General features: G+C 36.1%; 1 protein-coding gene across 7 annotated transcripts in view; it reads right to left on the minus strand.

Moving 5' to 3' along the window:
• Window positions 1-21,771, minus strand: part of LOC133545108 (sickle tail protein homolog) — an 80,771-nt gene that overhangs the window by 35,245 nt on the left and 23,755 nt on the right. For 6 of the 7 annotated variants that reach the window (XR_009804729.1, XR_009804728.1, XR_009804730.1 and 3 more), the window contains exons 2-5: window positions 18,299-18,540; window positions 4,932-5,076; window positions 4,386-4,584; window positions 2,543-2,639 (exon numbers count right to left, since the gene is read on the minus strand). Coding sequence is in view for 4 of the 7 variants with exons in the window: in XM_061890453.1 (XP_061746437.1) it covers window positions 2,543-2,639; window positions 4,386-4,584; window positions 4,932-5,076; window positions 18,299-18,540 (683 nt within the window). In the remaining 3 variants the exon portion in view is untranslated. Of the gene's footprint in view, window positions 1-2,542; window positions 2,640-4,385; window positions 4,585-4,931; window positions 5,077-12,581; window positions 12,715-18,298; window positions 18,541-21,771 lie in introns of those variants that run through there. The other variant, XM_061890452.1, reaches the window with a different exon arrangement.

Below are 21,771 nucleotides of genomic sequence, written 5' to 3' on the forward strand. Positions count from 1 at the left end.
CTTAACAGCACCATAGCCTCAGTAGGCATTCATTGATTTGATTGATTGATTGATTAAAACTTGTATTAGTAGATAGTACAGTACAGTACATATTCCCTACAATTGACCACTAAATGGTAAGACCCCAATAAGTTTTTCAACGTTTATCAATTACTTAATAAATGACCAAGTCGAGGTGATCTACCACATATATACATATAAATATATATACATATATATATATATATATATATATATATATATATATATATATATATATATATATATATATATACAGTATATAATATATATTTATTTATTTTGCCGTTTTTGTTGACATGTTAAAGGTGTTTTAATGAATATACATGCCTGTTTAACATATAGATTCCTATCTTTCATGAAGACAAGAATATAAGTTGGTGTATTACCTGATTCTGATGACTTGCATTGATTGGAATCAGACGTCCACGTTTTCAAATGGAGGAGAAAAAAAGTTCCTCCTTTCTGTCTAATACCACATGAAAGTCCTTGGTTTTTGGCATCTTATTTGTCCAGCTTCCATTTTCCTTTTTATACACTTTACAAGAAATATATTGGCGGCAAACTCGGTAGCTTGCTCGCTTGTTTGCGCTGGCTTTCGGAGACTCTTATTTTGTTAGCGCAGGCACGATGGAGCGGCACTTTTATTGTGAAGACAGGAACTGTGCGATCAGTCTTTAGGCTTTTGACGGGAAGTACGGTTGAAATAAAAAGTGTATTTTTTCCTTTACACTTTTGATTGATTGATTGAAACTTTTATTAGTAGATAACACAGTACAGTACATATTCCGTACAGTTGACCACTAAATGGTAACACCCCAATACGTTTTTCAACTTGTTTAGGTGGGATTCGATGTGTGACGGTCACGTGACCGCCTGGTTCTGTTTGATTGGTCCAACGTCACCAGTGACTGCATTTGATTGGTGAAACGCAGGCATGCCTAGATTCTACTTTGAAGCTCTGTCATTAACCAAAACAAACATTAATAGATCGATAAAAAAAAGTAGCGAGTAGCGAGCTGAATGTAGATAAATGGAGCGGAGTAAAAGTAGCGTTTCTTCTCTATAAATATACTCAAGTAAAAGTAAAAGTATGCTGCATAAAAACTACTTGTAGAAGTACAATTTATCCCAAAGGTTACTCAAGTAGATGTAACAGAGTAGTAAATGTAGCGCGTTACACCTCAGTGACATATATTTTGGTACTTGACGCATACAACAGTCAGCATTTTAGCATGCTAACCTTAATTGAGCTTATTTAGCAGGTAAACACTTCCGCATGAACTACTGTGTTACTTGACGAATGACAACTTTTAGCATGCTAACATTAGCTTTTTTCCGCTAATTTTGTAGTTATGAACCCCAGTCATATTTTAGTGCTCGATGCATGCTAATGTTAGCAGGCTAGCATTTGAAACATGCTATGTCATATATTTTGGTACATAACGCATATTACAGTTAGCATTTCAGCATGCTAACTTAGCAGGTTTACACCTCATTTACATACATTTTGGTACTTGACACTAATTACAGTCCGCATTTTAGCATGCTAACTTTTATTGAGCTTAATTAACAGGCAAACACCTCAGCGAAATCTATTGTGTTACTTGATGAATGATAACGGTTAGCATGCTAACGTTAATATGCTAACATTAGCTTTTTTTTTAGCTCATTTTGTAGGTATACACCGCAGTCATATCTTAGTGCTAGATGCATGCTAATGTTAGCAGGCTAGCATTTGAAACACATTTTTGGCGTACACACCTCAGAGTAATATATTTTGCTATTTGACGCATGCTACATTTAGCATTTTAGCATGCTAATCAGCTAAATAAGAAGGTAGCATTGTGTTCTTACATCTTTTCATTTGTTATTGTTTCGTGTTGAAGGTGATTGGACTATTTTCTTAGTTGAAGCGACTATTTTGTCAACATGAGACGTTTAGCGCCTGACAGTTAGCATTCATCTGGCGTTAATCTGCTTAACGAGGCCGCCGACATGTCCGCTGGAGGGGAAGTGACACTCTGCACGTGCTCAGTCCCTCTCACGTCGCCAACCTTTCACCTTTTCATCTTAGGGTTGGGCGAGCTAAAGTGCTAATAACGAGCTGGCTAACGTTTGCCATTAGCGTCACATGACCAAAGATGTCGAACCACGTTTTTTGGTCAAATGTCATCTTTTTATGTCCTCATTTTTCATATATTTTGGTACTTGATGCTTGTTACAGTTAGCATTATAGCATGCTAATCAGCTAATATAGCAGGTACACACCTCAGAGTAATATATTTTGGTGCTTGACGCTTATTGCAGTTAGCATTTTAGCATGATTACTTAGCATTGTATACACCTCAGAGTAAAATATGTTGGTATTTGATGCATGTTACAGTTTGCATTTTAGCATGCTAATCAGCTAATTTAGTGTTCCTGATCGAAATGCATAAGCGCAAGTAAAGCCTATTACTGATGACATGCTCAAAGTCTTTGTTGTGCTCGTAGAAGTTGTTAGCGGACGGGAGTGACTCACCCGGGCTTCTGCGGTGGCGGGCCGGGCGTGGTGGCGGTTGAAGACGTGGGATGGATCTTTGTGATAAACCTTCAGACATGAGCGGGATGAGATGTTTCTGCAAGTAAACAAGACACGCTGTGACACGTCCGTGTGGAGGCAACCTTGAGAGAGAAAACCATTAAGATGTCACACGGGGTTACTGCAAAGTGCAGCTTAACCGTATGCTAACTCGTAAATTCCCACAGAGTATCCAAATCCAAGGATTTTTAGGTTTAAACATAAGCAATTAGCTAAAAAGCTAGCATAAAACGTTACCATGCTAACATGCTAGCATAACACAAGAGACGATAGCATACTTTCAAGATGGCGCCAAGTATCCAAATCTATATTTTATAGGTTTAGACACACAACATTAGCTAGAAAGCTAGCATAAAATGCTACCAGGCTAACATGCTAACATAATACAAGAAACATTAGCATACTTTCAAGATGGTGCCGAGTATCCAAATCCATGATTTTTAGGTTTAGACACACAACATTAGCTAGAAAGCTAGCATAAAATGCTACCAGGCTAACATAATACAAGAGACATTAGCATACTTTCAAGATGGAGCCAAGTGTCCAAATCCATAAGTTATAGGTTTAGACACAACATTAGCTAGAAAGCAAGCATACAATGCTACCAGGCTGACATGCTAACTTAATACAAGAGACGTTAGCATACTTTCAAGATGGTGCCAAGTATCAAAATCCATGATTTTTAGGTTTAGACACACAACATTAGCTAAAAACTTAGCATAGTGATACCACGCTAATATAACACAAGAGACATTAGCATACGTTTGAGATGGCGCCAAGTATCCAAATCCAATAATTTTTAGGTTTAAACATAGAGAATAAGTTAAAAAGCTAGCGAAAACCGTTAACATGCTAACATAATACATAAAACGTTAGCATACTTTCAAGATGGCACCAAGTATCCAAATCCATGATTTTCACGTTAAAACATACAACATTAGCTAGAAAGATAGCATAAAAAATTACAATGCTAACTTAATGTAAGAGACGTTAACGTACTTTGAAGATGGCGCCAAGTATCAAAAGTCATGATTTTTAGGTGTAATCATACAAAATTACCTAAAAGTTAACATAACACTTTAGCATGCTAACATGAGCATACTAATATAAAATATGTTAGCATACTTCCAAGATGGCGCCAAGTACCAAAAGTCATGATTTTTAGGTGTAAACATACAAAATTAGCTAAAAAGTTAGCTTAAAACCTATATTATCATACTAATATAAGATAAGTTAGCATCCTTCTAAGATGAACTAAAAAGCTAGCATACAACTTTAGCATGCTAACATTAGCATAGTAACATAAGATAAGTTAGCATGCTAAATGAGCTAGCGGACCTGACGGCGTCCGGGTGAAAGTAGAGGTTGCATGCTAACATTAGCATAGTAACATAAGATAAGTTAGCATGCTAAATGAGCTAGCGGACCTGACGTCCTCCAGGTGGAAGTAAAGGTTACATGCTAACATTAGCATAGTAACATAAGATAAGTTAGCATGCTAAATGAGCTAGCGGACCTGACGTCATCCAGGTGGAAGTAGAGGCTGGCTGCTAACATTAGCATAGTAACATAAGATAAGTTAGCATGCTAAATGAGCTAGCGGACCTGACATCGTCCAGGTGGAAGTAGAGGTTGCATGCTAACATTAGCATAGTAACATAAGATAAGTTAGCATGCTAAATGAGCTAGCGGACCTGACGTCGTCCAGATGGAAGTAGAGGTTGCGTGCTAACATTAGCATAGTAACATAAGATAAGTTAGCATGCTAAATGAGCTAGCGGACCTGACGTCGTCCAGGTGGAAGTAGAGGTTGCGTCGAGCGTCTTTGACGTAGACGGCCATGTTGGGAGACTTTAGCATGTTGGCGGTGAGCTGCTGAGGGAAAGCGGCCACAAAGAGGTCCTGCAGGTCCCGCTCGCTGCTGATCTCTGTGGCCACGTGGACCTGCTTGGTCTGCTCGCCATACTGCAGGTACAGAACACCTGGACAGGTAGCACATGTTCCCAAACCTTTATTGAGTGTTGTTAAAAGCAAATATGGATGCTAACTTACAGTTGGAAATGCCACACACGTGGTAGGGATTAGCAATTAGCGCTTTCACATGGCGATTGCGTTGATGAAAAGTATCAAAGCTGCTGCATAATAATAAGGACAACACTTACCGTGTAAACACTTCTTAGGGCGCAACATGGGACAAGACGGGCACATGCAACTTAAAGGCAAAGACTACGTCCTCAAAAGGGACAGTCAGCTCTTTCTAATTGATTTCTTCCAGTACACCACATGTACTACTAGTATTAGTACTAGTACTAGTAGTCCTAGTCCTCACCAAGCGGCTCCTGGTCCTGGGTGGCGGAGCGGCCCACAGGCAGACTAGACCTGGACCTGCAGCCCCTGGAGAAAGGGAGCGTCTGCCAGTCTCCGTCACTCATGTCTGCTTCACAGCCACCCTCAGGGGCCACGGGGCCACGCATCTGCAGGGGACAAACACAAACATATATAATAATAATCATAATAATAATAATAACAATAATAATAACGGTGATAATAATAATAACAATTAGGATAATAAAAATAGTAGTAGTAGTTATAGTATTAATGATAATGATAGTAATAATAATAACAATAGTGATAATAATAATAGTAGTAATACTATTAATATTAATAATTGTAATATTATTAATAGTAATAATAATGAGAATAATAATGGTAAAATAATAATATTAATAAGGATATCATTCATAATAATAGTAATAATAATGGTGATACTAATAATAATGATACCAATAGTAGTGTTAATAATAATAGTAGTAGTAATAATAGCAATATTAATAATAGTAATATAATAATATTAGTAATAATACTATCAATATTAATAGTCATAATACTATCAATAATAAAAGTAATTAACATAATAATAATAATGATAATAGCAAAAACAATAATAATAATAATGATAACAATAGTAGTAGTAGTTATAGTATTACTGATAATGATAATAATAGTAATAATACTAATATTGATCATAGTAATAATGTTAATAGTAACAATAACAATAGTAGCAATACTATTAATAGTAATAATTGTAATAACATTAATAGTAATAATAATGACAGTAATAACGGTGAAATAGTACAATATAATTCATAATAATAGTGATAATAATAAAGAGACATATAGTAGTGTTAATAATAATAGTAGTAATAATAGTGATATTAATAATAGCAGTAATAACGATAATAGTACTAACATAATTACTATTAATAGTCCAAATAATAATAATAATATTAATGTACGTAACAATTAATAATTATGATAATAGTGATGACAATAATAATAGTGATATTGATATTAGTAGTAGTAATTATAGTATTAATGATAATGATAGTAGTAATAATAATAATGCTAGTGATAATTTTATTAATAATAATAATATTAATGTACATAATAATAAGAAAAATTATAATGTGATTGCAATAGTAATAGTGATAATGGTATTCGTAGTAGTAGTTATAGTATCAATGATAATAATAATAATAATAGTAATAATATTAGCAGTAGAACTATTAATAATAATAATTTGAATAATGTTGATAGTAATAATAATGATAGTAATAATGGTATAATAATAATATTAATAACGATATAATTTTTGATTATAGTAATAATATTAGTGATAATAATGATACAAATAGTGTTAATAATAATAGTAGTAATAATACTACTACTAGTAATAATTGTAATATTCACAACAGTAGTAATAATAATGTCAAAATTAATAGAAATAATAATATTAATAGTAATAATAATAATAAAAGTAATAGAAATACTGGTAAAACAATTGATGATAATATTAGTAATAATCATAGTAATAGTTATGATGATAATAAAAGCCATCTTGAAAGGATACTAACTTTTCTCACATTAGCATGCTAAAATTAGCATGCTTTTATTTGAACATTTTAGCCATTTTTTTCCCATTTAAACCTAAGAAACATGGCTTTTCATTTCGTCGCCATCTTCAAATGATGCTAAATTTTCTCATTCCAGCATGCAAACATTAGCACGCTGATGCTATCTGCTAGTATTTATGCTAATTTTGAGGAATGAAAACCTAAAAATCAGGGATTTTGACACTTGGTGACATAATGCAAATATGCTAACTGCTTGTTTGTCGGCATGCTAACGATAAAATGTGACTACGCTACCCTGGCCTTTTGGCGGTCCATCTTCCAAGAAACAATTGCTAAAAAATGGTTTTGTGTTATGAAAAATAAAGATGTCTGTGCTAAAGCGTATTAGTCTGTGAACACCCCAGTCTTGCTACATGCATGACTTTTTGGCATACACAACATTTAATAGCTGCCAAGACACTTCTAATCACACAGCAGACAGCTGTCACCTCCAATTAGGACAACCTTCATGCTGCACTTAAGCTAGCATAACGTGTCGACAAACACGCTAACATGACATGTCAACAAATGCTGCCTGCCCTGAGAAAATAACACAAAACTAAACGTCTGTGAAGACTTTTAAAACACACAAGAAAGAGAAATTGTGCTCATTTGGGACAACTATCAAATGGATATTATATTATTACAACAAGTATTACAATGTAGTACCGATATTTTTAGTACATCTTTTTAAAGTGTAATGAGAATCTCTTTTCGTCTCTCATTTACCAAAAAAAATCCCCACTATGAATCACTCTAAAACTCCTTCCCAATTTGAATAACAAAAATGAAGATAAACTTCGTACAATATGTCGGAACATATGTGAATGATTACGATGTACAAGCGCTTTTCAAGCGTAAGAGACAAAAAGAGAATGTCAGCAACTTTAGAAAATCACAAAAATCGCCGCTATAAACAACTCTCAACTCCTCCCAAAGTTGCATAACAATATTGAGGATAAACTTCGTACAATATGTCAGAACATACGTGGATGTTTACGATGGACACACACTTTTTCATCGTAAAACACAAGTGGAGAATGTCTGCAACTTTGAAAATCACAAAAATCACCGCTATAAATCACTCTCAACTCCTCCCAAAGTTACATAACAAAAGTGAAGATGAACTTCGTACAAAATATGTCGGAACAGACGAAAATAATTACAATAAAAAAACATTTTTCACTTGTTAAACATGCGGAAAAAGTCTGCAACTTTAGAAAATCACAAAAATTCTCGCGATAAATCGCTGTAAACTCCTCTCAAAGTTGCATAACAGATGTGTGGATAAACTTCGTACAATGTGTCGGAACATACATGAATGTTTACGATGAACAAGCACTTTTCAAGTGGAAAACACACTTGGAGAATGTCTGCAACTTTTGAAAATGACAAAAATCACTGCTATAAATCACTCTCAACTCCTCCCAACGTTGCATAACAAAAGTGAAGATTAACTTCGTACAATATGTCGGAACATACGTGAATTGTTGGAATGGACAAGCACTTTTCCAGCGTAAAACACATGTGGAGAATGTCTACAACTTTAGAAAATCACAAAAATCACCGCTATAAATCACTCTCAACTCTTCCCCAATTTGAGTAACAAAAGTGAAGATAAACTTCGTACAATATGTCGGAACATACATGAATGATTACAATGAAAAAACACTTTTCACTTGTTAAACATGCGGAAAAAGTCTGCAACTTTAGAAAATCACAAAAATCCCTGCTATAAACTCCTCCCAAAGTTGCATAACAGAAGTGAGGATAAACTTTATACGATATGTCGGAACATAAGTGAATGTTTACGATGGACCAGCACTTTTCTAGTGAAAAACACACGTGGAAAATGCCTGCAACTTTTGAAAATTACAAAAATCACCTCTACAAATGAATCCAAACGCCTCCCAAAGTTGAATAACAAAAGTGAGGATAAACTTCGTAGAATATGTGGGAACATACATGAATTATTAAAATGAAAAAACACTTTTCACTTGTTACACATGCGGAAAAAGTCTGCAACTTTAGAAAATCACAAAAATCCCAGCTATAAATCACTCTCAACTGCTCCCAAAGTTTCATAACAAAAGTGAGGACAAACTTCGTACGATATGTCGGAACATACGTGAATGTTTACGATGGACAAGCACTTTTCCAGTGAAAAACACACGTGGAGAATGTCTGCAACTTTAGAAAATCACAAAAATCTCCCCCTATAAATCGCTCTAAACTCTTGCCAAAGTTGCGTAACAAAAGTAAAGATAAACTTTGTACAATATATCAGAACATTTGTGAATGTTTACGATGGACAAGCACTTTTCCAGCGTAAAACATATGTGGAGAATGTCTGCAACTTTTTAAAATCACAAAAATCCCTGCTATAAATCACTCTCAACTACTCCTAAAGTTGCATAACAAAAGTGAGGATAAACTTTGTATGATATGTCGGAACATACGTGAATGTTTACGATGGACAAGCACTTTTCAAGCGTAAAACACACGTGGAGAACGTCTGCAGCTTAAGAAAATCACAAAAAACCCCGCTATAAATCACTCTAAACTCCTCCCAAAATTGCATGACAAAAAGTGTGGATAAACTTCGTACGATATGTCGGAACATACGTGAATGATTACAATGAAAAAATAATTTTTAAGCGTAAAACACACGTGGAGAATGTCTGCAACTTTTGAAAATAAAAAAAAGTAATCGCTTTAAATCACTCTCAATTCATCCCCAGTTAGAGTAACAAAAGTGAAGATAACCTTTGTACAATATGTCGGAACATACGTGAATGATAACAATGAAAACATACTTTTCACTTGTTAAACATGCGGCAAAAGTCTGCAACTTTAGAAAATCACAAAAATCCCTCCTATAAATCACTCTCAAGTCCTCCCAAAGTTGCATAACAAAAGTGAGGATAAATTTCGTACAATATGTCGGAACATACGTGAGTGGTTACGATGGACACGCACTGTTCCAGCGTAAAACACATGTGGAAAATGTCTACAACTTTAGAAAATCACAAAAATCCCCGGTATAAATCACTCTCAACTCTTCCCCAATTTGAGTAACAAAAGTGAAGATAAACTTCGTACAATATGTCGGAACATACATGAATGATTACAATGAAAAAACGCTTTTCACTTGTTAAACATCGGAAAAAGTCTGCAACTATTGAAAATCACAAAAATCCCTGCTATAAACTCCTCCCAAAGTTGCATAAAAGAAGTGAAAATAAACTTCGTACAATATGTCGGAACATAAGTGAATGTTTACGATGGACAAGGACTTTTCCAGTGAAAAACACACGTGGAGAATGTCTGCAACTTTAGAAAATCACAAAAATCTCCCCCTATAAATCGCTCTAAACTCTTGCCAAAGTTGCGTAACAAAAGTAAAGATAAACTTTGTACAATATATCAGAACATTTGTGAATGTTTACGATGGACAAGCACTTTTCCAGCGTAAAACATACGTGGAGAATGTCTGCAACTTTTTAAAATCACAAAAAACCCCGCTATAAATCACTCTAAACTCCTCCCAAAATTGCATGACAAAAACTGTGGATAAACTTCGTACGATATGTCGGAACATACGTGAATGATTACAATGAAAAAATACTTTTTAAGTGTAAAACACATGTGGAGAATGTCTGCAACTTTTGAAAATCAAAAAAAGTAATCGCTATAAATCACTCTCAATTCATCCCCTAGTTAGAGTAACAAAAGTGAAGATAAACTTTGTACAATGTGTCGGAACATACTTGAATGATAACCCTGAAAACATACTTTTCACTTGTTAAACATGCGGCAAAAGTCTGCAACTTTAGAAAATCACAAAAATCCCTGCTATAAATGACAATCAACTCCTCCCAAAGTTGCATAACAAAAGTGGGGATACATTTCGTACAATATGTCGGAACATACGTGAGTGGTTACGATGGACACGCACTTTTCCAGCGTAAAAAACATGTGGAGAATGTCTACAACTTTAGAAAATCACAAAAATCCCCGCTATAAATCACTCTCAACTCTTCCCCAATTTGAGTAACAAAAGTGAAGATAAACTTCGTACAATATGTTGGAACATACATGAATGATTACAATGAAAAAACACTTTTCACTTGTTAAACATCGGAAAAAGTCTGCAACTTTTGAAAATCACAAAAATCCCTGCTATAAACTCCTCCCAAAGTTGCATAACAGAAGTGAAAATAAACTTCGTACAATATGTCGGAACATCCGTGAATGTTTACGATGGACCAGCACTTTTCAAGTGTAAAAACCATGTAGAAAATGTTTGCAACTTTTGAAAATCACAAACCCCCCCCCTATAAATCGCTCTGAACTCTTGCCAAAGTTGCGTAACAAAAGTAAAGATAAACTTCGCAGAATATGTCGGAACATACGTCAAAGTTTATGATGGACAAGCACTTTTCCAGCATAAAACACACGTGGAGAATGTCTGCAACTTTTGCAAATCACAAAAATCGCCGCAATAAATCACAATCAACTCCTTCCAAAGTTGCATAACAAAAGTGAGGATACATTTCGTACAATATGTCGGAACATATTGGGCTTCATGTCGGGCTTCACGGTGGCAGAGGGGTTAGTGCGTCTGCCTCACAATACGAAGGTCCTGCAGTCCTGGGTTCAAATCCAGGCTCGGGATCTTTCTGTGTGGAGTTTGCATGTTCTCCCCGTGAATGCGTGGGTTCCCTCCGGGTACTCCGGCTTCCTCCCACTTCCAAAGACATGCACCTGGGGATAGGTTGATTGGCAACACTAAATTGGCCCTAGTGTGTGAATGTGAGTGTGAATGTTGTCTGTCTATCTGTGTTGGCCCTGCGATGAGGTGGCGACTCGTCCAGGGTGTACCCCGCCTTCCGCCCGATTGTAGCTGAGATAGGCGCCAGCGCCCCCCGCGACCCCGAAAGGGACTAAGCGGTAGAAAATGGATGGATGGATGTCGGAACATACGTGAGTGGTTACGATGGACACGCATTTTTCCAGCGTAAAACACATATGGAGAATGTCAACAACTTTAGGAAATCACAAAAATCACCGCTATAAATCACTCTCAACTCTTCCCCAATTTGAGTAAAAGTGAAGATAAACTTCGTACAATATGTCGGAACATAAATGAATGATTACAATGAAAAAACACTTTTCCTTTGTTAAACATGCGGAAAAAGTCTGCAACTTTAGAAAATCACAAAAATCCCTGCTACAAACTCCTCCCAAAGTTGCATAACTGAAGTGAAGATACATTTCGTACAATATGTCGGAACATACGTGAATGGTTACAATGGACACGCATTTTTCCAGCGTAAAACATGTGGAAAATGTTTACAACTTTAGAAAAATCACAAAAATCACCTCTATAAATCACTCTCAACTCTTCCCCAATTTGAGTAACAAAAGTGAAGATAACCTTCGTACAATATGTTGGAACATATATGAATGATTACAATGAAAAAACACTTTTCACTTGTTAAACATGCGGAAAAAGTCTGCAACTTTAGAAAATCACAAAAATCCCTGCTATAAACTCCTCCCAATGTTGCATAACTGAAGTGAGGATAAATTTCGTACAATATGTCGGAACATACGTGAATGTTTACGATGGACATGCACTTTTCAAGCGTAAAACACACGTGGAGAATGCCCGCAACTTTTGAAAAACTACAACACTTTTCCTCAACTTTGACCATGTGTCACAACTTCATGGCAACCAACACAAAAAAGAACATCGTAACCTCCGTTGCGATTTAGAGCGATAAAGCTACAGAACGTAAACAAAAGCGCGTTGACGTGAAAGTCGAGCATTCTTGCTTAACTTTTTTGTTGACAACAAAGTTGTTCATACGTCTGAAAACTTTGCTTTTCACACAACTTAGTGATTGTGAAATCCCACATGTTTTGGTCACGTTCCAGTAAAGCTTCCCTCCTCATAAAAGAAAAAACTCGTCCATGGTCTACGTCCAAGCTCGGACACACCTGTGTGATTTCAAACTCACCTGGCCAGCCATGGAATGACATTTCCACTTTCGCCAGGTTCAAAATTTTCCCTTCTGTCGTCTCCACCTTCAGGATGTTTGTGTGGGCGCTTTGTCCCGACAAGATGCAGGGATAAACCCCGCCTCCTCACTGGCAAACCACACCTTGTCATGGATAAACCCCGCCTCCTCCCTGGCAAACCACTCCTTGTCACTGATAAACTGCCTGCCTACTCCCTGGTAAACCACACCTTGTTAGTTTTAAACCCCGCCCCCTCCCTGGTGCATCCACTCCTTGTCACGGCTAAACCCTGCCCCCTCCCTGCTAAGCCCCGCCCCCTCCCTGTCACAACAAACTCACCTGGGCCAATAATGCTGACTGGACCGGTCTGACGAGCACAACTGTCAGATTTAAAAAAAAAATGTCACTTCAGTTATCTTCTGCAGATGTAGAAAAAGGTGTCATATTGATAATAATCAATATTGAATAACAATTATTACAACTAATTCTACACTTATTAAAAAATATATATTTTTAATGTTTTCATTTTATTTGAAACCAAAAAAACAAAAATAATAAAAAAAAAAATCTACACTTTCACCAGTTATTTTTCAATGTTTAATAAAAAATAAATAAATAAAATAAAATAATGAGTATATATATTTTTTATATTTTTTCCTGTAAAAACATTTTTTTTTTAAATTTTTCAAAATATGTTGTAAAAACCACCTCGCATGTTACAGTAAAAGTCTGCTATTTTTGGCCGTAAAAAAAAATTGCTTTTGTTCAATTTACAATAATATGTTGTTAAAACGCCCTGCGATTAGATGGCGACTTGTCCGGGGTGTACCCCGCCTTCCGCCCGATTGTAGCTGAGATAATAATAAACAAATAATTCTACACTTTCAACAGTTATTTTCAAATGTTCAATAATATATATATATGTATATATATATATATATATATATATATACATATATATATATATATATATATATATATATATATATATATATATATATATATATATATATATATATACATATATATATATATATATATATATATATATATATATATATATATATATATATATATATATATGGATATATCCATATATATATATATATATATATATATATATATATCCATATATATATATATATATATATCCATATATATATATATATATATATATATATATATATATATATATATATATATATATATATATATATATATATATATATATATATATATATATATATATATATATATATATATATATATATATATACATATATAGATATATTTATTTTTTCCTGTAAAAACATTTTTTATTTTCAATTTTTCCTAATATGTTGTAAAAACAACCTTACATTTTACGATAAAGTCTGCTTTTTTTGCCGTGAAAAAATTGCTTTTGTTCAATTTACAGTAATATGTTGTTAAAATGCCCTGCGATGAGGTGGCGACTTGTCCGGGGTGTACCCCGCCTTCCGCCTGAATGCAGTTGAGATAAACATGGCCTCCAGCATCCCCCAAAAGAGACAAGCGGTAGAAAATGAATGGTGTGTATATATATATATATATATATATATATATATATATATATATATATATATATATATATATATACGGAAATATTAGGGCTTTCAAAAATAACAAGTTAACTCATGTGGATAATTAAAACAATTTGCATTAATCAGACGTCCTAATATGTATTTATGAATTAATATTTATTTACCGCTCATAATATTTATTAATTAATTTATTTTGATCTCAGGAACTAAAAGGCGGGTTCTTACAAGGTCAGCAATCAGGTCAATCCACACAAACATGGACAGAACTTGAGGGTTTTGGTAAAAATTTAACATTAAAACATAAAAAAAAAAATTTTCATGTTGGACCTTTCGATGATAAAATTAAATGTGTGTCAAAATATTGGTGTCTTTTTTTTCAACTTTTAGGCTGATTTAAATGATGTAAGCAAGTCATTTCCTGTGAGAATAAAGGATGACATTCCAATAAAACGTATCATGATAACAAATGTATAAAATTGACTTTTACTTTTTTTTTTAACATTGTTAATAAATGTTATTGGAATGATTGTGTACAATCTGAAACATTAAAAAACTAACAAAAAAAAAGCAGTGCCACATCTTGCAAAACATCAAAAAGACATGAATGAGTCAAACAATCAAGACAAGAAAGTCAAACAAACTCTGTTTGCTTAAGAAAGTAAGAAAGTCTCCACCTCAGCAAATAATGCTGACCCTACCGGTTGGACCGGATCCCAGTTCTCCAGCCGGTTTGTCTGAGCGTGGGTATTTCAGCCAGGCGGAATAGGCTTTATTCCGTCCTCTCGCTCACAAAGTACATGGTGTGGAATACGTCTCTTCCGTCAAGTATTTCTTGGTTGGGACGTGAAAGGCTTTTAGTGGAAGAGTTCCTTCTTCCATAACGTGTTGACTTGCTGAGCAAACATGGCGCAGGCTTCCGCTAGCAAGAGTCACGGCTAGCAAAAGCGCTAAGAAGAAGTCAGAGTATGGTACAAGGGACGGGAGGGTAAAGTTGCGTTTTAGGGACCAAGGTGCCCTAAAAAAGACCATAATTCCCCATTAAGGCCTCAAAGGACACCCAGGCCGTCCTAAGGTATCCTAAAAGAGACTTACCCCTAAAAGTCCCAAGGGATAGAAGGCAAAGTTTAATTTTAAGGACCATATTCCCCATCAAGGTCTCATAGGACTCCCAGGCCGTTCCAAGGTACCCCGAAACGAACTGACCCCTAAAAGTCCCAAGGGATGGGAAGGCAAAGCTGAGTTTTAGGGACTAAGGTCTACTAAAAAGGACCATATTCCCCATCAAGGTCTCGAAGGACAACCAAGCCGTCCCCTAAAACGAACGCACCCCTAAAAGTCCAGAGGGACGGGAAGGCAAAGTTGAGTTTTAGGGACTAAGGTCCCCTAAAAAGGACCATATTCCCCATCAAGGTCTCGAAGGACACCCAAGCCGTCCCCTAAAACAAACGCACCCCTAAAAGTCCAGAGGGACGGGAAGGCAAAGTTGAGTTTTAGGGACTAAGGTCCCCTAAAAAGGACCCTATTCCCCATCAAGGTCTCAAAGGACACCCAAGCCGTCCCCTAAAACGAACGCACCCCTAAAAGTCCAGAGGGAAGGGAAGGCAAAGCTGAGTTTTAGGGACTAATGTCCCCTAAAAAGGACCATATCCCCCATCAAGGTCTCAAAGGACACCCAAGCCGTCCCCTAAAACGAACGCACCCCTAAAAGTTCAGAGGGACGGGAAGGCAAAGTAGAGTTTTAGGGACTAAGGTCCCCTAAAAAGGACCATAATCCCCATCAAGGTCTCAAAGGACACCCACGCCGGCCCCTAAAACGAACGCACCCTTAAAAGTCCAGAGGGACGGGAAGGCAAAGCTGAGTTTTAGGGACTAAGGTCCCCTAAAGGGGACCATATCCCCCATCAGGGTCTCAAAGGACACCCAAGCCGTCCCCTAAAACGAACGCACCCCTAAAAGTTCAGAGGGACGGGAAGGTAAAGTTGAGTTTTAGGGACTAAGGTCCCCTAAAAAGGACCATAATCCCCATCAAGGTCTTAAAGGACACCCAAGCCGTCCCCTAAAACAAACGCACCCGTTAAAGTCCAGAGGGACGGGAAGGCAAAGTTGAGATTTAGGGACTAAGGTCTCCTAAAAAGGACCCTATTCCCCATCAAGGTCTCAAAGGACACCCAAGCCGTCCCCTAAAACGAACGCACCCCTAAAAGTTCAGAGGGACAGGAAGGCAAAGTAGAGTTTTAGGGACCAAGGTGCCCTAGAAAGGACCCTATTCCCCATCAAGGTCTCAAAGGACACCCAAGCCGTCCCCTAAAACGAACGCACCCCTAAAAGTCCAGAGGGACGGGAAGGCAAAGCTGAGTTTCAGGGACTAAGGTCCCCTAAAAAGGACCATATCCCCCATCAAGGTCTCAAAGTACACCCAAGCCGTCCCCTAAAACGAACGCACCCCTAAAAGTTCAGAGGGACGGGAAGGCAAAGTAGAGTTTTAGGGACTAAGGTCCCCTAAAAAGGACCATTATCCCCATTAAGGTCTCAAAGGACACCCAAGCCGGCCCCTAAAACGAACGCACCCTTAAAAGTCCAGAGGGACGGGAAGGCAAAGCTGAGTTTTAGGGACTAAGGTCCCCTAAAGGGGACCATATCCCCCATCAGGGTCTCAAAGGACACCCAAGCCGTCCCCTAAAACGAACGCACCCCTAAAAGTTCAGAGGGTCGGGAAGGTAAAGTTGAGTTTTAGGGACTAAGGTCCCCTAAAGGGGACCATATCCCCCATCAGGGTCTCAAAGGACACCCAAGCCGTCCCCTAAAACAAACGCACCCGTAAAAGTCCAGAGGGACGGGAAGGCAAAGTTGAGTTTTAGGGACTAAGGTCCCCTAAAAAGGACCATATTCCCCATCAAGGTCTCAAAGGACACCCAAGTCGAACTCACCCCTAAAAGTCCAGAGGGATGGGAAGGCAATGTTGAGTTTTAGGGACCAAGGTGCTCTATAAAGGACCCTATTCCTCATCAAGGTCTCAAAGGACACCTATGCCGTCCCCCAAAACTGACTCAACCCTAAAAAGTCCCAAGGGATGGGAAGGCAAAGTTTAGTTTTAGGGACCAACATGCCCTAAAAAGGACCATATTCCCCATAAAGTTCTCAAAGGACACCTAAGCCGTCCCCCAAAACGGACTCACACCTAAAAGTCCCAAGGGATGGGAAGGCAAAGTAGAGTTTTAGGGACCAACATGCCCTAAAAAGGACCATATTCCCCATAAATTTCTCAAAGGACACCTAAGCCGTCCTCCAAAACAAACTCACTCCTAAAAGTCCAGAGGGACAGGAAGGCAAAGTTGTGTTTTAGGCACCACGATGCCCTAAAAAGGACCCTATTCCCCATCAAGGTCTCAAAAGACACCCAAGCCATCCCCCAAAACGGACTCAGCATCCCAAAAGTCCAGAGGGATGGGAAGGCAAAGTAGAGTTTTAGGGACCAAAGTGCCCTAAAAAGGACCCTATTCCCCATCAAGGTCTCAAAGGACACCCGAGCCACCCCCCAAAACGGACTCACCCCTAAAAGTCCAGAGGGATGGGAAGGCAAAGTTGAGTTTTAGGGCCCAAGGTGCCCTAGAAAGGACCCTATTCCCCATCAAGGTCTCAATGGACATTCAAGCTTTTCTCTTAAAACGGACTCACCCCTAAGAGTCCAGAGGGATGGGAAGGCAAAGTTGAGTTTTAGGGACCAAGGTGCCCTAAAAAGGACCATATTCCCCATCAAGGCCTCAAAGGACACCCAGGCTGTCCCAAAGTACCCTAAAAGGGACTCACCCCTTGAGTTAATTGGAATTTTTATTTGTTTGCACTATGACTCGGGAAGGTTGTTTGCATTGGGTCATACAAGTACATTCTGTGCATGTAACCATAAAAGCGACAACATAACTGTCAAACTATTAAAATGGCGGAAATGTTTCCGTATTATGGAAGTTGTCTTCGCAGTTTGGGCACCCTGACCTGGTTTGGACCGTGATCATGTTTGTTTTTGGGTTACGATTAGTTTGGACTAAGTACTTTGGAAGAACCACGACTGACACATAACCAGGTTTTCATAGGTCCTGGGTTTAAAAGGACTATGCTGTAATTAAAGTAGGGAAACCGTGACCACATAGCGTCCTCACCTTCTCCTCGTGGTGTCCCAGGATGATGTCGGCGTGGTCGGGGTACTTCCGCCTCAGGTGGTCCAGGAACACCTCCTTCTTCCTCGCCACACTCTCCGCGTGGCTTCGAGGACGCGTGGCGGGAGAGGCGGGCGGTCCACCGGGGTCCAGGAGCAGGTTGTTGTCGGCGTGACGTGTGCTCGAGGGCTCCGCCTCACAGCTCAGAGCCGAGGCGCAGGGGGCCACAGACGGGGTTCCGGGGTCTGGGACAAACAAACATGGATGACTACAGGAGGAAGAATTCAGAACATGGATACAAGTTCATCTAAACACTGACACTTTTTAAGTAAAATCCATTAAAATTCTTGGGGACCCAAAAGGGTCCCACTCATGAAATTGTTAAAAATATATATTTTTTCACTTTAAATGCTAAATTTTCTTGATCAACTTTAAATTTATCTGTCGATATAAATGTACGTTTTCATGTTTTGTGCCCTTTTTGTTAAAGAAGACAATGTTTATATAGCAAAAAACCTAAAATATGAAACATTTCCCCCACCACAGTATGTCAAAGTGTAATATTTGATGTGAAGTAATTAAAACCTTAAATATGTCAATAATTCATAACAATATTGATTTTTAATCGGTATTATTTTTTAAACAATGTTTTTTTTTTTAATCGCACTAAAAATCTTGGGGACCCAAAAGGGTCCCACTCTTGAATGTGTTAAAAATATATATTTTTATAACTTTTAATGCTTACTCTCCTGATCAAGTTAAAATTTGTCTGTCGATAGTCTTTTTTTTTAATGTTTTATGCACTTTTTGTTAAAGAAAACCCAGTTTTTATAGCAAAAAACCCAAAATATGCAAAATTTCTTCCACCACAATATGTCAAAGTGTAATATTTGATATGAAGTATTTAGAGTCTTAAATATGTCAATAATTCATAACAACATTGATTTTTAATCAATATTATTTTTTGAGCAATGTTTTTTTTTTTAAATCCCACTAAAATTCTTGGGGACCCAAAAGGGTCCCACTCATGAAAGTGTTAAAAACATATATTTTTTTAACTTTCAATACATAATTTTCTCGATCAACTTCAAATTTACCTGTCGATACAAAAGTACTTTTTCATGTTTTGTGCACTTTTTGTTAAAGAAGACCCTGTTTTTATAGAAAAAAAAAACTAAATATGCAAAATTTCCCCCACCAAAATATGTCAAAATGTAATATTTTATGTGAAGTAATTAAAAACTCAAATATGTCAATAATTCATAACAATATTGGTTTTTATTCATTATTATTCTTTTGAGCATTTTTTATTTAAATCCCACTAAAATTCTTGGGGACCCAAAAGGGTCCCATTCATGAACATGTTAAAAATATTTATTTTTTTACTTTCAATGCTAAATTTTCTTGATCAACTTCAAATTTCTCTGTCGATATATAAGAGTACGTTTTTATGTTTTGTGCCCTTTTTTTTTTTAAAGAAGACCCTGTTTTTATGGCAAAAACATAAAATATCCTAAATTCCCCCCCCGAAAAATATTTTAAAGTGTAATATTTGATGTAAAGTGTTTGGAATCTTAAATATGTCAATAAGTCATAACAACATTTGATTCAAAATGATTTTGAATCATTTGTATTTTTTGAGCGATGTTTTTTTTTTTATATCACACTAAAATTCTTGGGGACCCAAAAGGGTCCCACTCATAAAAGTGTTAAAAATATATGTTTTTTTTTACTAACAATGCTAAATTCTCTCGATCAACTTCAAATTTCTCTGTCGATATATAAGAGTACTTTTTTTATGTTTTGTGCCCTTTTTGTTAAAGAAGATCCTGTTTTTATGGCAAAAACACAAAATATGCAAAATTTCCCCTACCACAATATGTCAAAGTGTAATATTTGATGTGAAGTAATTAAAAACTTATATATGTCAATAAGTCATAACAACATTGATTTTGAATCATTTTTGCTTTTTTGAGCAATGTTTTTTTTTTTTTATATCACACTAAAATTCTTGGGGACCCAAAAGGGTCCCACTCATAAAAGTGTTAAAAATATATATATTTTTAGTAACAATGCTAAATTCTCTCGGTCAACTTCAAATTTCTCTTTCAATATGTAAGAGTACTTTTTTTATGTTTTGTGCCCTTTTTGTTACTGAAGACCCTGTTTCTGTGGTTAAAACATAAAATATGATAAATTCCCCCCCCCCAAAAAAAATATTTTAAAGTGTAATATTTGATGTGAAGTGTTTGGAATCTTAAATATGTCAATAAGTCATAACAACATTGATTTTTAATCATTTTTATTTTTTGAGCAATGTTTTTTTTTATATTACACTAAAATTCTCGGGGACCCAAAAGGGTCCCACTCATAAAAGTGTTAAAAATATATATTTTTAAACTGTCAATACTTAATTCTCTCGATCAACTTCAAATTTATCTGTCGATATAAAAGTACTTTTTTATGTTTAGTTCCCTTTTTGTAAAAGAAGACCCTGCATTTATGGCAAAACCACAAAATATGCAAAATTTCCACCACCACAATATGTCAAAATGTAATATTTGATGTGAAGTAATCAAAAACTTAAATATGTCAATAATTCATAACATTGATTTTGAATCATTTTTATTTTTTGAGCGATGTTTTTTTTTTTATATATATCACACTAAAATTCTTGGGGACCCAAAAGGGTCCCATTTATAAAAGTGTTAAAAATATATATTTTTTTTACTAACAATGCTAAATTCTCTCGATCAACTTCAAATTTCTCTGTCGATATATAAGAGCACTTTTTTTATGTTTTGTGCCCTTTTTGTTAAAGAAGATCCTGTTTTTATGGCAAAAACACAAAATATGCAAAATTTCCCCCACCACAATATGTCAAAGTGTAATATTTGATGTGAAGTAATCAAAAACTTAAATATGTCAATAATTCATAACAACATTGATTTTTAATCATTATTATTTTTTAGCATTTTTTTTTAATCGCACTAAAGATCTTGGGGAACCAAAAGGGTCCCACTCATGAAAGTGTGAAAAATATATATTAATTCTCTCGATAAACTTCAAATTTTTATCCGTCCATATAAAGTATCAAAATTAGAAATGTAATAAATGGAAAAAAAAGTGTTGTCATTGAACTATTTTGATGAGTCATCATATTGTGATGATGTCATTTCCCTTGGCTGCATATAATCAATAATTAATTAATAAAATCCACCTTAGCCCAATTCATATGCAATATCAAAACACCTTATTAATGAATTACAATGGGAATTAAACACAAAAATGCGTTAATAATTTATGTAATTTAATTAACAATATATTGATTAAGTGTCATAAATGAAATATTCATGAAACAATGACATCATCATAATATGTAGTAATAAATGTCAAGTAGTCATGTTCGGATAGTGGTCAACACACACACACACACATACACACACACACGCTTCATTTGCAAAAGCAGATTGTGG

The sequence above is a fragment of the Nerophis ophidion genome, linkage group LG28, assembly GCF_033978795.1.
Source record: "Nerophis ophidion isolate RoL-2023_Sa linkage group LG28, RoL_Noph_v1.0, whole genome shotgun sequence".
In the NCBI taxonomy this organism is placed as follows: Eukaryota; Metazoa; Chordata; class Actinopteri; order Syngnathiformes; family Syngnathidae; genus Nerophis; species Nerophis ophidion.